At 39.2% G+C, this 16,362-nt stretch overlaps 1 protein-coding gene across 1 annotated transcript in view; it reads left to right on the top strand.

The window, feature by feature from the left end:
• PATJ (PATJ crumbs cell polarity complex component) overlaps positions 1–16,362 on the top strand; it is a 351,381-nt gene that overhangs the window by 230,452 nt on the left and 104,567 nt on the right. Inside the window, exon 30 of the mRNA XM_019655480.1 lies at positions 6,405–6,497. Within this exon, the coding sequence (XP_019511025.1) occupies positions 6,405–6,497 (93 nt within the window). The remainder of the gene's footprint in view (positions 1–6,404; positions 6,498–16,362) is intronic.

Here is a 16,362-nt window from a genome sequence, read left to right as displayed (position 1 = left end):
AAAGGATAGCAACTTGTCTGTTCCCCTTCCCCCAATACCCCAATAAAAATCTTAAAAAAATAAAAAATAAAAATAATAACCTGTTGGGCATATGACCTTGGTAGAGGTAATGTTACCTCTCAAAATCTGCTTGTTTCTGTAAAGCCAGGTTAATAGCCTCCTCTGCTTGTGTCAACAGGCAATTGTGAGGTTCAAGTACTAAATGTAGGGAAAAGTAGTTTATAATCTGTGCAGCTATATCCATATATAATGGGGTATTAGCATTCCTACTGCTTCACTTTTGTTAATGGTAATATTGTTGGGGCACCTGTACAGAGCAGTGATTGAGAATATAAGCTTAAAAGTCAGACGGACCCAGGTCCTAATCCTTGTTTTGCCATTTCCTAGCTTAGTGAACTTGAGCCAGTTAAGCTCTAAAAGCTGGCATTTTCTCACATTTACAAGGAATCTGATAATAATAATTAATTCTGTGACTTTGTTGGAAAAATGGAGTAAGATTTATAAAATATTTAGTAGTATTATTGGCACACAGTAAGAACTCATATTGGTTGTGATTATCCTTCCATTATTACAGCCCTCGAGCAAAGCTCCCAGCCTCCCGCATCTTCCATTGTCAGCAGTTATATATACAACGCAGGGGTTTTTCTTACCATAGTTACTGTATTTGTCCTCTTGTTCAAATACCTTTAATGCCTCCCTCTTGCATATCAGACCAAAACTTTGTTTCCAGGATGGAATTAAGGCTTTGTATTTACCTCCACGACCTCCGCTAGTCAGCCTTCTTTTCTCATGAAAGCATACCAAAGCACTGGACCCTATATATATCTGTTGATTTTTCCCCCACGCATCTTTGGTCTTTTCAACCTTTTTGTCTGTTTCTATTGTTTCTTCCACCTGGTTGCCTTCCCGCTTCCTCTTTATTAATTCCCAACCACTGATTCCTTGAAGAATTGCTTTTTGGAAGCCTCCTCCGAGTTTTCTATGACTCAGAATGAATAAAATAGTGTGTAGAGAGTAATAAGCCTAGCACCTGGAATACAATAAGTGTGCAGATGGGAGATATTATTCTTATAACCAGCTTCATCCCACACCACTCTCTTCAGTAATCTTTATTTACTCCCTTCATAGTTAGATAAAACTCGTGATTTATTTAAATGGTAAAAATTATCCTTTGTCCTTTGTGAGATGACACCTGTGCCTATTTATAGAAAAAGAGAGACCCATTTCTAACTGGGTTTATCAAGAATTCTGTTACTTGTACTTTCCTCGTTAGCTTGATGTTTTAAGAATATAAGATTATAGGGGGCCAGCCGAGTGGCTTAGCTGGTTAAGAGCACAAGCTCTGAGCAACAGGGTTGCAGTTCGATTCCCACATGGGCCAGTGAGCTGCACCTGAGCTGAGCTGCTGCTGAGCTGCCAGCAGGTGGCAGGATGGTTCGGCTGGTGAGAGCACGTGCTCCTAACAAGGTTGCCAATTGAACACAGCACATTGAGCTGAGCGGCTGCGAGCTGTATGCTTTTGTAGGACCAGGCTTATTGTCTTCTTGACCACACAATCCTCAGCGCCTAGTACATAGTACTTGCTTAATAAATACAGAAGGTGCCCAAAAAAACATATATACATTTTAAGAAAGGAAAAAATACATTAATATACACTGATAACAAAAGATGAATACAAGTCACGTTTGACTTCTGCAATTACAAGAGGTGCTCAAAGTGGTTACCATCAGCATCTAGACACTTGTGATTACAGCGAACTACTGCTTGAGCAACGTTGACCAAAGTGTTAACATCTCTTAAAATGTGTATACATTTTTTTGGCACCCTTGGTATTTGTTGAGTAAGTGAATGGCAGGAACCATATTTTGGCTTTTCTATTGTATCCTTGATGTTTCATTTCAGTGTTGAATACTTAACTTCTTATTGATTCAATTCATTCTGCTGCTATTTACCAAATATCAACTTTGTAGAGCTTACAAAGATTAATTGCCCATAGTCTCTACCCTCTAAAAACTTGTTGTCTTATAGGGGAAATATGGCACGTCATTGCTAAAGCAAGGTGCCCCAAGAAATAAAACTTTAGGAGGAGTTCATAGAAGATGAATAGTATTCCCTGCTAGGATAACAGCTATTTCTGATCAATAGGCTGGATTTTAAAATGTGAATATGGTTGAATAAAAATATGGTAATAGCACAAACTAAAACACAGAACTAAGAAAAATCAGAGTATGGAATGGGAGAAGTAGACGGGCATGTAAAAGGGAGTAATTGAAGATGGGGTTGAAAAAATAAATTGAGGTCAAATGAAAGAGGCTTGAATTCAAACCTCAGAAGATTTGAATTTTATGCATCAGGCACGTGGAACTGCTGAAGGCATTTTTGAGCAATGAAATGGTCTGATCAGGGCTCTACTTCAGGTAAATTACCCTAATAGCAACGTCAAAGACGTTTTGAAGAGAAAACCCAATTAGGAAGCCACTGATATGGTGTCTTGTAAGAGGTACTGAGGGCTCAAGTATACTTGGGTTGCAAGGTATTTATTCCATTCCATGACAAGGCAGGCTGTATCTTTCACAATATCATTATAGAAGCAAGAACCTTCATTTTTTTCTTGTTTTCAGAAGTCATGCTTTTTTCAAAACTAAGTGAGATGGAGCAGGCCTCATAAAGAATGGAGAGATTGATTACCCAGGGAGCCCCATTCGTATAATTTCCATTTTATCTTTAATTGTGTGCTGCCTTTCTGGAATTCTGAGTAGCCTAGAAAAATGCTCATGATTGAGGGTAGAAGAAAGAAATTCAATTTGTCACGTCTAATAAACACAACTCTGCAGAAAGAAATATTTGTGACTTTAGGCCTGCAATGAAACTAATACATCATTTAAGCCAATATAAGTTTTATTGTTTGTTTGTTTTTAAGAACGTTCGATTATATCAGGGAGGTATAGTTGTTGGGTTTTGTTGTCGTTTTCATTTACTTTGCTTAGTAAAATCTGAAAAGGACAAAAGTTATATATACTAACATACTCTTTAATTAAATGAGGAAAGAGGTATAGAACAACACTATGGAACATTTATCTGCGCAGAAGTGTTTTTCCAATCCACAATAACATCCTTAACCAATTTAACTGTTATTGATAGTCTCTCCACAAACATAAATTCCTGTTGTCGAGGTTCTCACTGTCTATTTGAATATAACTGTAGAAAAATAATGGGTATGAAAAAATAAAGTAGTATAAAAATAAAATGTATCATTGCTTTTATGTAGAAGATTTTGAAGGAGCCCTGGGCAGGGAGTTTAGAACATCCTGAAAGTTTGGAAGGGACTTCCCAGCGGGGAATAGCATTTTTCGTCAGTTTTGTTTTGTTTTGTTTTGTTTTGTTTTATAAAGGCTCTGTTAAATGTACAGTCACCAGCCTTGCCTTTTCTATCATTCGTCTATAAAGCATAATTTACCATGGAATCTATTGACTGTGGTCTTCATGGGGAAAGGCCGTTCTCCTTGAGCAGCCTTGGCTGAACTGGCAGCTTTGCACAGGTGGTTTGAAGCTCAGCAGGAGAGGAAGGGCGCAGACAGCCATCAGGATTAGCTGAGTCATCTTGGGTGTCAGTGGGCCACCATCCGCCAGCCAGATGGTCTTCACACCACCTTGATGCAATTGTGCTTTGGAAATCATGCTTGCTGACCTATTTTTCCTTCCCTTCTCTAACTGATTCTTGTTTTCTAAGCTCCTGGTCAGCGGGGTATTTTGAAGGCTTCTTAACACATACGAGCCATTCTGTTCTCAGAACAGAACCCACACTGTTTTGTTCTGTGCCTTGTTTAAGCATGACAACTCTTCTATAAACTTTAGCTCTCCTAGGAAACTAAGTCCTTTATTGCTAGCGTGTCTCAATTACAACTTCCTTTTACCTGACTCTCCTCTCCATCTGGATTTTGACTTCAAACCCTCCTCTGTGGAGCCATCTGAAACTAAACTGGTAACTAAAAACAGAAGAAAAGCTTTAGAAGGGGCTTATGGTACAGTTAAAAAGAACATTGACTTTGAAACGAGATAGACCTAGGATGAATTTAAAAATGAACCCGACAAGGGAAATGAAGGAGGCACAGATGTTGGATTCAAGGATCTTTCAGTCTCATCAGGGAGATCAGTTCCGTACATACATAATTAAGATGCAAATGATACATGACATAAGTTCAGGTAAAATATTAGGTGAGTTTAGAGGAAGAAGAGATGTCTTCAGCTAAGGGGAAGGAAAGGATTTATTGCATAAGTGACATTTGAGACATAGCTTTGTATGATAATTCAGTAGGTATAGATGTAAATGGTATTCTTTTTTTGTTTTTATTCAAATCTTAAAGGATATGAAGACCATTTGCAACCTAGACTGCTTTGCCTGAGTTTTCTAAGATTTTCTAAGTTGAGGCATCAAACAACTGTTTTTCCTCCACTTTAGTATTCATTTTCTAAAACCAATAAAATTTTGTCTTCTCTACTCATATTGCTGAGATATATGGAAGTAAAGATTCCTCTGATTTATTTAAACAACACTTTCTTTTCCCATACTCATCTGGGGTTGTTATGGAAACCACATGAAACAGGGACATGGATAAAGAACATGCCTCAACAGAAAGCTAGAAAACAAAAAAAAAAATGTATGCAGTGTTGTGCTAATAGACCTTTTACATGTTAATGTATTAATCTTCAAAGCAACCTGATGGGGTATTTTTAATTTGGTATTTTTATCTGTACCTTAAAAACAAGTACTCAGATTTAGAAAGTAACTTGTGGATAATCATTTAATTCTAAGTAGCAAAGTACAGATTCGAATCCAGCTCTGACCAATTCCAATGTCCATGCTGCATTCTTTGTTGGGGTTTTTTTCTTTGAGCTATTTTTCATAGTTCTCCTTTATTTTTTTTTAAACATGCAGTAATACGTGCATGTTTAAAAAAACAACAATATCCACTATAATCAAACAGCATAGAAATAACTAATGCAAAATTCCCCAATCCCTAATCCTACTCCTCAAAAGAAAGCAATTTAAAAAATTGTTTTGTATCCTTACAGATATTTTCCTACATATAATATGGTTTTTTTCTAAAATGACTACCCTGTTTTACGTTTTTTCAATGGTGGGTAAAAATTCCTGTTTCTCTACAACATTTTCAATACTGAATGTTCTTTCTATTCTTCTTGTTCATTTGGTAGATGAAAGAATGCTATATCTGCTTTAATTTGCATTTCTTAAGTTATAAGTGAGGTTAAATGTCCTCAAATCACAAATATTTTCTCTACAAACAATCCCAACCAAATTTGTAGTAATCCCAGGATGGCGATGTTTTAAAATAAAAATATAGATAAACACAAGTACAATAGATACTCCATTTATATTCTATTCTCCCTAATGTACCCTTAGAAACTTCTGGTTAATTATAGCATTTAATGTCATAATTCAATTGAGATGCCTAATGTGTTTTGGAATTTTAATGGGGCTTATTATTACCAGATGTCTCATTTATGCTACATAAATATTTTTTAGGATCTTGCAGAAAAAAAAATCAAGAAAAGAAGTACTCAATTCATTCATTGGTTCAGCCAGTGTTTGTCAGGTGTTTCCATGTCCCAGGCAGGATGCTTAGGTGCTTGAGTTTCAGAAATAAACAAGATAAATATGGCTTCTTATCTCAAACGGTTTAGTCTTCTGCAGAAGATAAACAAATATCTCAGAAAGTTTTGGCTGGAGGGAACAAATAGCTAACTCTGAGTAAAATAATAAGTAAATTTATTATTTGTCATTAGAAGATTGCTGAGGATAAGGCTGGGCTTCAAGTTTGCTTGATCCAGGGACCCAGTTTTGCCATCAGAGAACCAGTTCTTTCCATCTCTATCTTTGTTCTGTCATTCAAATGTCAGCTTCATCCCAAGGCTGGTTTCCTCCTGGTTGTGAGATCACTGTCTGTGGCTTTTAGAGCTTCATGTTTTCTTGTTATTTGGAGAGGTATGGGGACTTCTTGTTGTTCTTTTAAGATAAAGGAAGGACTTTTGCAGAAGTCTCCAGCAAACCTCTCTTAGTGTCTCATTGACCAGAACTAGATCACATACCCATTCCTGACAAAGTCATTGGCAAAAAGAATGGGATTAACCTTCAGGCAATCAGGCCTCTTGGAAGAGAAAGTAGGCATTGGCTATCTCTAACGCATACCCTGCGAGCAACAGGGATAGATACCTGAAAAAATAAATAAATAAATAAAAAAGGCCTTTTACTGGAAACGAAGAAAATAGAAATGGCTTCTGGAGAGGAAACAGTAGCCACTATAGCAATCAAACAAGCAATTGTGATTGAGTATCTGTACAGTGAGGAATGACATCTTTGCCGTTTTCTTTTTAATGTCTTCTAGGATCAAAGTGGCACCGAACCTGTTAGTAGCAAGGACGATGGCAGTCTCAGAGTCAGCATTAAACAATTGCCTGGAACTGACAGCTCCATACTGGTGAGAATCCTGCATGGTTTTCATCTAATGTTCTTTTTAGGGATGTATTATTTATATTTTGTGTCACCTTGGAAAGGTGTATCACTGTTGTATTTGCTTCTCTAGGAATCTTGATCTCTGAAACAGAAAGCTCTTCTCCCACTTTCTTCACACTTGAATTGTGCTGTCCAGGACTAAAGACACAATCACTCCTTGAAATCTTGTTAAATACTGGGTTTCTTTAAGGCTAGGGCTGTGCTGAATTAGTCCTACAGGCACAGAAAGAGATGTTAAATTTATTCCATTGATTCATAGGAAAAGACACTCAGACTCTCTCAGGGGCTATTGCATGAGGAGACAGGTGGCAGTTTTAGAGAACCCACCCTCTTTATATATCCTAATGTTTGCTATTTTGTTATTTAATATTTATTGAACTTTCACTGTGGATCAGGCACTGTGCTGTGTTCTGCATTCATTTCCTGACCCTTGCAGTGTAAGTGACAATAACTTCCTTTTACACTTGAGGGAACTGAGGGTTGTGGATGTGAAATGACTTGCCAAAGGCCACTCACTGTATGTGGGCCTGCAGATTGGTCCCATTTCTTCCGACTCCCATCGTTTTGCTCACAACCTACCTTTTTGTTTGGCAGACTAGCACTTGCAAGGTTAGACTATGAGTTCTAGAAAGAAATATGGGCTTCTTTCTCTCTGTGTTTCAAAATGCCTTACAAGTCTTGAAGGATTAATCACATGTGAGGGTCACCCTGATTTTACGACAGCTCAGAGTTGTTCATTTTACTTTAGGGAGTTTGAGAAATCATCCAGTTACCTTCTTTCAACTTTTAGGAAATATATATTGGGATTGGCATAGATTCCATGTCCGAGATAGTGAACTGATTCTTTCAGGCTGAAGGGAAAGGATGTTTCAGCAAGAGTGGACATTATAACGGACTATACTTACTCTTGGACAAACCCTACGTGAGACCTGAGAACCCTGGCATCAAGAATACGGGGACTTGGGCCGGCCAAGTGGCGCGATAGTTAAGACTGGCTTGGGACGCCAGAGGACCCCGGTTCGATTCCCACATATGAGGGCCAGTGACACTGCCCTCCACAGCTAAGATGCTGAACAACAGCTCTACCTGGAGCTGGGCTGCCATGAGTCACCGGCGACGGCATAGGCTGCAGCCCCTGTGGCAGTGGGTTGTCATGGGCTACCGTGTGTAGCCAGCAGCCAGCATGAGCGGCCAGCAGCCGCAGTGAGCGGCCGTCCAGAAGCCGGCAACTGATCTGCCTCACCTGGAAAGAGCGCAATGATGGTGCCAACTTGGACCAGTGAAGCAACGTCCTCCACAACTAGACTGAAGAATAAAACGACAGCAACTTGTCTGTTCCCCTTCCCCCCATTCCCCAGCACTGTTCCCATCTCCCCAATTCCCCAATAAAAAAAAAAAAGAATACGGGGACTGGGCCAGCCGAGTGCACGTTGGTTAGAAGTTGGCTTGGGATGCCAATTCTGAATAGCAGGGCCCCGGTTCGGATCCCATATATGAGGATCAGTGACACTGTGCCCTCTACAGCTAAGATGGTGAACAACAGCTCGACCTGGAGCTAGGCTGCTGTTGAGTCGCCAGCGATGGCATAGGCTGCAGTGGGGCTGGCCGGCAGCTAGTGTGCACTTTTGTGAGCTGCCGTGAGCAGCCGTTCAATGGCCAGCGAGCGACTGCCTCACCTGGGACAAGCGCAATGATAATGTCAACATGGGCCAGTGAAGCAATGTCCTCCGTAACTAGACTGAAGAACAAAAAGGACAGCAACTTGTCTGTTCCCCTTCCCCCAATTCCCCAATAAAAAATCTTAAAAAAAAAAAGAAAAAAAAGAATATTAGGACTAACAGATTATGACCATTGTTCTTGAACAAGATGTCCCAAGGTTACCCTGTTCCCTTTCCAGAAGATGAACTGCATATTTGCACTGAATGGGAATGAGTAACATCAGCAAATTTCAAACTCAAAGCTCCTTCATTTGCAAATACTGTTAACTTATATCAAATAGTGAGTGAGGACTGGGCTTTTTGTAGGGCAACAATGGACAATGGAATTTGTGTTAGAATCACAGAACTAAAGGGACTGTATGCTATGAATTCTAGATTATTAGTCTTTTTATGCTCTGGTGTTCAATAAATGTTTCTATAGCGAGATGGATACATGTTTACACAAGGTGCTACCTGGAAGAAACTGTATTCTAAAGAGCTATTAGATTACTTCTCCAGCGTTACCTGTTTTCAGAGCTAAGACCAAGCCATGGGTCTACACATATTCCAGTGCTTGTTCACTGTTCAGTTATGGTTGGCATTGGTCCATATCTCAGTAGTCCCCAGATTCACAGCCAAGGAATAACTTTAGTTATATATATTGTAATAACATGAGTAGATATTAGATGTCTCTAAAATATTTTTAAAGGAAGAATAAGTTATTTTTAGGTAACTGATCAAACGATGGCTTCCGAAGCCTAGATTTCAATTGTGAGAGACGGGAGGCAGGGAAGTGTCTGGAATCTATTTCAGAAGCCTAGGTGACAGCCTGCTAAGACTACTTTTTAAGCCTTTCGAAAGAAACATTGAAAAAACTAATTGCACAGAGCTTTAAAATTTGCAAAACAAAGTCTCATGTATTATTTTATTAGCTTAATTTTTTTAATATCTAAATTTTTTCTAAAATGGTATTTTGTTTCTTCATGATCTTATTCAATTTTATCCCCAAAATAAAACTATGTAAAAAGAAGGGCAGGAATTATTTATCTCAGACTTACAGATGAGCCCTTAATCTTTCACATGTCACAAAACTGTAAATTGGAAGAATGAGGACTCATCTAGAAGGGTCCTTGACCCCCTGGTATCTTGACATAGAAGACTGTGAGTCCCTAAAATAATTATTTTCATCTTTTGGGCATCAAACTATATTTTTGTCATGTAATATACTCTGTTGAACCGGTATAACTAAATTAGTATTGAGAGTGCAAACACTGGAGCCAGAATACTAGCAATGCAACCTTAGGCAAATAGCTTAATGTCTCTGTGCCTCAGTTTTTGCATCTGTAAAATGAGGGAAAGAAATAAAGTGTTGCTGTGAGAATTAAAGGCGTTAATAACTGTAAGGTACTGTGTAGAACCATGAGAGTACAGCGGAATCACTGTATGAGCTGTGGTTGTCAATGACGATGATGTTGTTATGCTGATTAAAGCATTAAGGGTTCGCCATATAAGGGTTAGCTGTTCTGAGTGAACCATTAAGGTGTAACTTGGAAAACTGAAGTGAACTTTTCAGCCCCCCAAATTGACCTCACTTATTGAAGACCTCTGTGCCAGGCATCATTCTAAGTTCTTTACATAACAGTCCTATGAGGTTAGTACTAATATTATCCCCATTTAAGATGTGAGGAAACTGAGGCACTGAAATGTTCAGTAAATTGCCTACATCATGACCCGGTGAAGCCTGGACCCAGAATTGGAGGCTGTACTCTAAACCACTGTGCACTACTGCCTCTCAGATACAGACATAGAACCAAACCAAAGTCATCAAAGGACAACAAGAAAATTACACTCGAGTCTGAACGTTTTTTTTTTATTATTGAAAAATTGGGGAAGAGGAACAGTGTTGGGAAATTGAGGAACGGGAACAGCCAAGTTGTTGTCCTTCAATCTTAGTTGTGGAGGGCACAGCTAGCTCAGCTCCAAATCCAGTTGCCATTTGGCCGCCTGTCGGCAGCTCACAGCTGCTCAGCTCAAGGTGCCGTGTTCAATCTTAGTTGTGGGTGGGTGTAGGCCACCACCTCATGAGGGAGTCAAACTGGCAACCTGTTGTTAGGAGCACGTGCTCTCACCAGCTGAGCCATCCTGCCACCTGTTGGCAGCTCAGCAGCAGCTCAGCTTGGGCACAGCTCACTGGCCCATGTGGGAATCGAACTGGCAGGCGGTCTGTTGCTCAGAGCTCACGCTCTTAACCAACTGTGCCACCCGGCCGGCCCCTGGGGTCTGAACTTTTTTATTTTCATTCCCTTTTGTCAAAATCTTGAACTCCAATATAAAAAAGTGTGGATAGAAACAGATAAAGATACTGAAATTAAACTTTTACATTGGTAAGTAAAATGATGCAGATCTCTAAAAAGATGTTTCATAAAATGAAGGAAACTAAAATTTTTTGAGAAGCTCACCTGTGCCACACAGCTTCATACTGGTTATCTTATTTCACCCAGGGATGCACGCACAGAGGGTGCCACAAAAATGTGTACACATTTTAAGAAAGGGAAAAGCTATTAAAGCTGAAATACTCAATACACACTGATAACAAAAGATGAATACATCATGTTTGCAATTACCAGAGGTGCTCAAAGTGCACCTCTGACACTTCTGCTTACGGCGAACTACTGCTTGAGCAAGGTTGATCAAAGTATCCACTTATGTACATGTTTTTGGCACCCCTGGTATTATTAGCCCTACATTACTAATAAGGTACTGAGGCTAAGAGACGGCATGCTTGTTCCTAAGGTCCCACAGGCTTTGAGTCCCAAAGGCTGGGACTCAAACCCAGGTCACTTTGCTTCTAAATCCCATCTCCTCTTCACTATGTAATTCACATAGACAGCTTTTCTTGAAATATCAGAAATATCACTGTGTGATCAATTTTTCAAACAACAAATATTAATTGAGTATCTCTTGCATGTCAGACAATGCTCTGTGCAGGATTCAGAGATGAACAAAATTACCAGGGCTTCTTAAAGGGCTTGAGATGTTCCAGGACAAGTGTTCACATCAGTGTGTTGTTCTTAAAAGCTCAATAGTTAGGTGGGAAGGAAGGAGCAAGAGAAGGAAAAGAGGAGATAGTACTGTTTGCTTCTTATAAGTAATTGACCTCTATTCTTGCTATCACCTGGGTCTCTAACCCTGTGATTCCATAATTTTCTGCTTTGATGCAAAGCCAGTTTATGTTTCTTTGGTTCTTGTTTATCTCCTCCCTGTTGTTAATAGATACTAATAGTCAGTAAGGACAACTTAACTAAAAGTTGGGTAAAAATCTCAATAGGCATTTTTCAAAGGGATACAAATGGCCAATAAGCACATGAAAAGATGCTCAACCTCCTTAACCAGTAGAGAAATGCACATCAAAAGCATAATGAAATACTACTTCACACCTGCTAGGATGGCTATAATCAACAAGACAGACAATATCAAGTGCCGACAAGGATGTGGAGGAATTAGAGTTCTCATCCCCTGCTGGTAGGAATGTAAAGTGGTACCGCCAGTTTGGAAAACAGTTTTCAGCATTATTTAATGGCTAATTATTCAATAATACTGCACTTTAAAATATCACCTCCTTATCCTGACAAAAACAGTAGTAATAAGTAATAGTAGTAGTTGTAGTGGTAGTAGTAGTAGTAATAGTAGTAGTAATAAAGTATCCAGCACTTATTGAGCACTTATTATTTGTTAGGAACTAAACAGAGTGTATTATCTCCATCCTCCCCATAAGAAAGCATTATTATCTCCATTTTGCAGATGAGGGACCTGGGTATCCCAGAAATTAATTCGCTTTTCCAAAGGCTTAGGGGCAGTAAGTGTCACAATAAGGATACGAAGCCTTGTATGTTTGACTCACATGCCTGACGATGCCACACTGTGTCTCTGAGAGGCAACTGGTATCAGCCCATAGAGAACCTGAAGTTTAGAGAAGTCTGATTTGTCATAGGACACATAACCTATAAATAGAAAAAACAAGATTTGAATCACTGTCAGACTGCAAAGTCCAAGTTTCTCCTCTATTCAGATAATACTAAAGAGTTATCAATTAGACACATGTGGATTCATAACAGTTTTCATTGCCCTGTGGGAAATGTGAAAAATAATAACCACAAAGAGAGTTCAGTATAAAGGGCTGCCCATTAAGACTGCATTCTACCTAAATTTTGTGTTGAAATGGCTCTTTCTAGAAGACATTACTGTAATAATATATGGTAGTCGTTAGGAGGAGAGGATTTTAATAGGTTGAACCCTCTAAAATCACTGATATTTGACCATTTCTTGACTTCCAACATGGCAAATTTATATGCTCTGACCTCTTACAAGGTCTGAATTAAGTTCGCAAACTTGTTGCAACAATGTTGCTAACCTTTTTTGATATCAGAGGGATTATTCACTATGAATTTGTACCAACTGGACAAACTTAAACCAAGTCTACTATTTGGAAGTACTGAAAAGGCTGTGTGAAAAAGTTAGATGACCTAAACTTTTCGCCAGCAATTCATGGCTCTTGCATCACGACAATGCACCAGCTCACACGGCATTGTCTATGAGAGATTTTTTAGCCAGTAAACAAAGAACTGTATTGAAACACACTCCCTGCTCACCTGATCTGGCCCCCAATGACTTCTACCTTTACCCAAAGATAAAGGAAATATTGAAAGGAAGACATTTTGATGGCATTCAAGACATCAAGGATAATACGACAACAACTCTGATGGCCATTCCAGAAAAAGAGTTCCAAAATTGCTTTGAAGGGTAGACTGGGAGCTGACAACAGTGCATATCTTCCTAAGGGGAGTACTTCGAAGGTGACTGTAGTGATATTCAGTAATGAGATATGTAGCAATTTTTCTAGGATGAGTTCATGAACTTAATTGTCTGCCTCGTATTTCTTTGGTCTCAATTACTTAGCCAAAAAAGGTAGCTCTATATCCCCAAATTTCTTTTGAAAATTTTCTGGTCTGTGATTTCCCAAAGTTTGAGAAAAATCTACTTTGCTTCATGTGGTATTCTTAGTCTCATGAGTACTTGGCAAATGATGAGACGAAAGCAGGCTTACTGAAAAGCCAACTGTAGTTTTAAACCTAGATAAGTGGAAACTTGATACTGTCACTAATTAAAAAAAGAAGAGTATCATGAGGAAAAACAAATTTGTGGGATAAGTTCAGTGTGGAATTTGAAAGGAATAATATGCCATGTAATTTCTGGTTCAATTTATCAATTTGATTGCTTAAAAACTAATCCTAAGTGTTTTTAAAGTGCTGGCATCCAAGTTTGGAAAAATAGTTTAAAATGCGTTCTAATGAAAACGATTGAAGAAGCACAAAAATGCTGCTAATTGTGAGAAGGGCTACAGGGTCAGACACTGGTACACAATATTTCAGCAGAGGCTATCCTCATTACTCCAAAGGCTGTACAGTAACTTGGATTCACATGCAGAATTTACTACAACTCTTTAATTAAACAAGAAGGGTAGAAATAATCTGCCTGTGAGTTTAAAGAGGAGAAACTTCTACTCTGAGTCGCAAATCAAGGAGCCAGTATTTTGGAAGATCAGTACTAGTTGAACCAAGACATTGGCAGACTCTTTCTTCAGGAAAAAATGTGTCTTAATCACACATCTTGATTACCTGGTAAAGTTAATGAAGAATGAAGTTTTGAAAAAAAGAGAATTGTGGCAGGATTCTAGAACTGAGAGAAAAGCAGATAGATTTGAGGAACTAGATGCCACTTTCTTATAGAATGAGAACACATGTCCCTAGTGGGCTCTGGTGCCAATCACCACAGCAAGCCTAGTTCAGAGCTGAAGAGAACTTTACTTAAATTCTTTTTCCCTAAAATCAAGGTTTAGTACAAGACGGAATACTATGATAATGAGGGACCCATGCTCTTGCCTTTCACAGAACCCTGCTTGAAGGATGAATGATTTAATTATGAATCTGCTAAGTAAACTGGCCCATTTCCCTATACCTATATGAGTGATCAAAAAGGCACATGAGCAATGGATTGTGAGCACAGAGGCAGTGATTCACCCTATCTGGACAACTTACAGAAGTTACCCAGAGAAGGTGGTATTTAAATTAGGTTTTTATTTTATATTTATTAAAGATTAGTATATATAATAATATAATATAATATAATCAAATATATATCAGTATGTCTATAGAAAAGTACATAAGTAAGTGTACATCTCAATGAATTTTCATTGGATATAGTACAACCATGCAACCAACATACAGATCAAAATGTAGAAAATTGCCAGCACCCAAGAAATCCCCCTCATGCTCCCTCTCTACCACTTTCCCCAAAAGAAACCACTATCCTGACATTTATTACCATGAATTAGTTTTTTGGGGGTAGCACTTTATAGAAATAGAATCCTAAGTCATGTGCTCTTTTATAGGTATATATCTTCTTTTAGCTGAATATTATGATTTTGAGATTCATGCAAATTGTTGTATGTAGCAGTAATTTGCATATACCATAATTTATGTACCCATTCGTACAACCCCCAAAAAAGTAAAGTATTAATTTAAGCTAGACTCAATAAATTAAGGATCCATTGTGCAACCTCCAGGAAATTCATCCCTCCTCCTCCAAAAATAATAACACAATCTATAATTAAGTTTATATAAAGGAAAATAGAAATAGTTTTAAAATGCATTTGATTACTTCCTAAGTCTACTAGGAAGAAAAGGGAAGCAAGAACAAAAGCGGGGAATGTGAAAAAAGAGAGAGCTGATCAGTCTAGATCCAATCATACCAGTGACAACATTGAGAGATGAAGATTTTCAGTCTGGATGAAAATAGACCTAACTATTTTCTGATTACAATAAATATACCTTAAGTGTAAGATAGGTTGAAAGTAAAAGGAAGCAAAAGGATATGCCATGCTATATTAACCAAAAGAAAGAATGTGTAGCTTTACTAAAATCATGCAATACTTTAAAGTAAGAAACATCACTAGAAAGATGACATTTCATAATGATAAAAAGTTGAACATATTGGGAATATATCACAATATTATGTCTTTATATACCCAAAATATACCTTTAAAATATAGAAAGCAAATATTGACAAAATTATATGAAAAATACATAAATCCATAATCATAGTAGGATGTTTTGCCGTACCTCTTTCAGTAACTCATAAAAGAGGGCAACAAAAAAAATCCAGAAGCATATAAAATATTTGAACAACACCACTAACAAAAATATCTAACTGACATATAAAACATTCTACCCATTAGTAAAATAATGCATTTCCCACCACCACCACCACCACAGTACATGGAACATTTATTTAACAAATAAGACTATGTATTTGACCATAAAGCCCAAGATTTAAAAATCATAGAGAAAGGAAAACAGCCGCGTAAGGAAGTCACTGAATTAGCTCGCGCAAACCACGGCAGCGAAAACACAACTCTGCGGGACAAGCTGAACAGCAAAGGGACTCCCACGTGGACTACTTAGAGGTGGGCAGACCCGGCGGGTTCGGGAATTGGGAGGCTGAGGCACGTGGAGACATGGGCGGCGCCCGGTCTTCTGAGTCGGGGAGCTCAGCAGATCGGAAACTTCCCCTGCCTGTCCTCCAGCCCTCGCGCGCACTAAGGCAGAATCATCGGGCCGGGCCAAGCATTTCTGAGGAGGACTCGTGGGAGGAGGCAGACTGCTCGCGCCCATGGAGGCGGAGTCGGGGATTCGCAGTAGATCGGAGAGTGATCACTGCTCACTCCCTACCCTGCTGGCGCGCGTGCTAAGGCAGACTCCTCGGGCCCGCGCATCGCAGATCGGAGGAGGAGAAGGAGGGCATGTAAACGGAGACAGATAGCTCACGCCCACGGTGGCTGAGGCGCCGGATCTCAGTAGATTGGACTGCTCCCGGCTCTCTCCCTACCCCTCCAGCGTGAGCACGCTAAGGCAGAATCCTTAGGTGGCGCACGACAGACCGCGGACATAGTCTGTATGCTCGCGCGGCTGCAGAGCTGCGGGTATCCAGGACAAGGCAGACGGTTTTTTCAGCATCTGGACGAGCTCAGCCTTTGGTGCTGACCATCCCGCCTGGTGTTTGTCAGGATTCACAGGG

The sequence above is a fragment of the Hipposideros armiger genome, unplaced genomic scaffold (genome assembly GCF_001890085.2).
Source record: "Hipposideros armiger isolate ML-2016 unplaced genomic scaffold, ASM189008v1 scaffold_240, whole genome shotgun sequence".
NCBI classification, from domain to species: domain Eukaryota; kingdom Metazoa; phylum Chordata; class Mammalia; order Chiroptera; family Hipposideridae; genus Hipposideros; species Hipposideros armiger.
The sequence above is the reverse complement of the archived record's forward strand: the minus strand, read 5'-3'. Positions and strand labels throughout refer to the sequence as shown.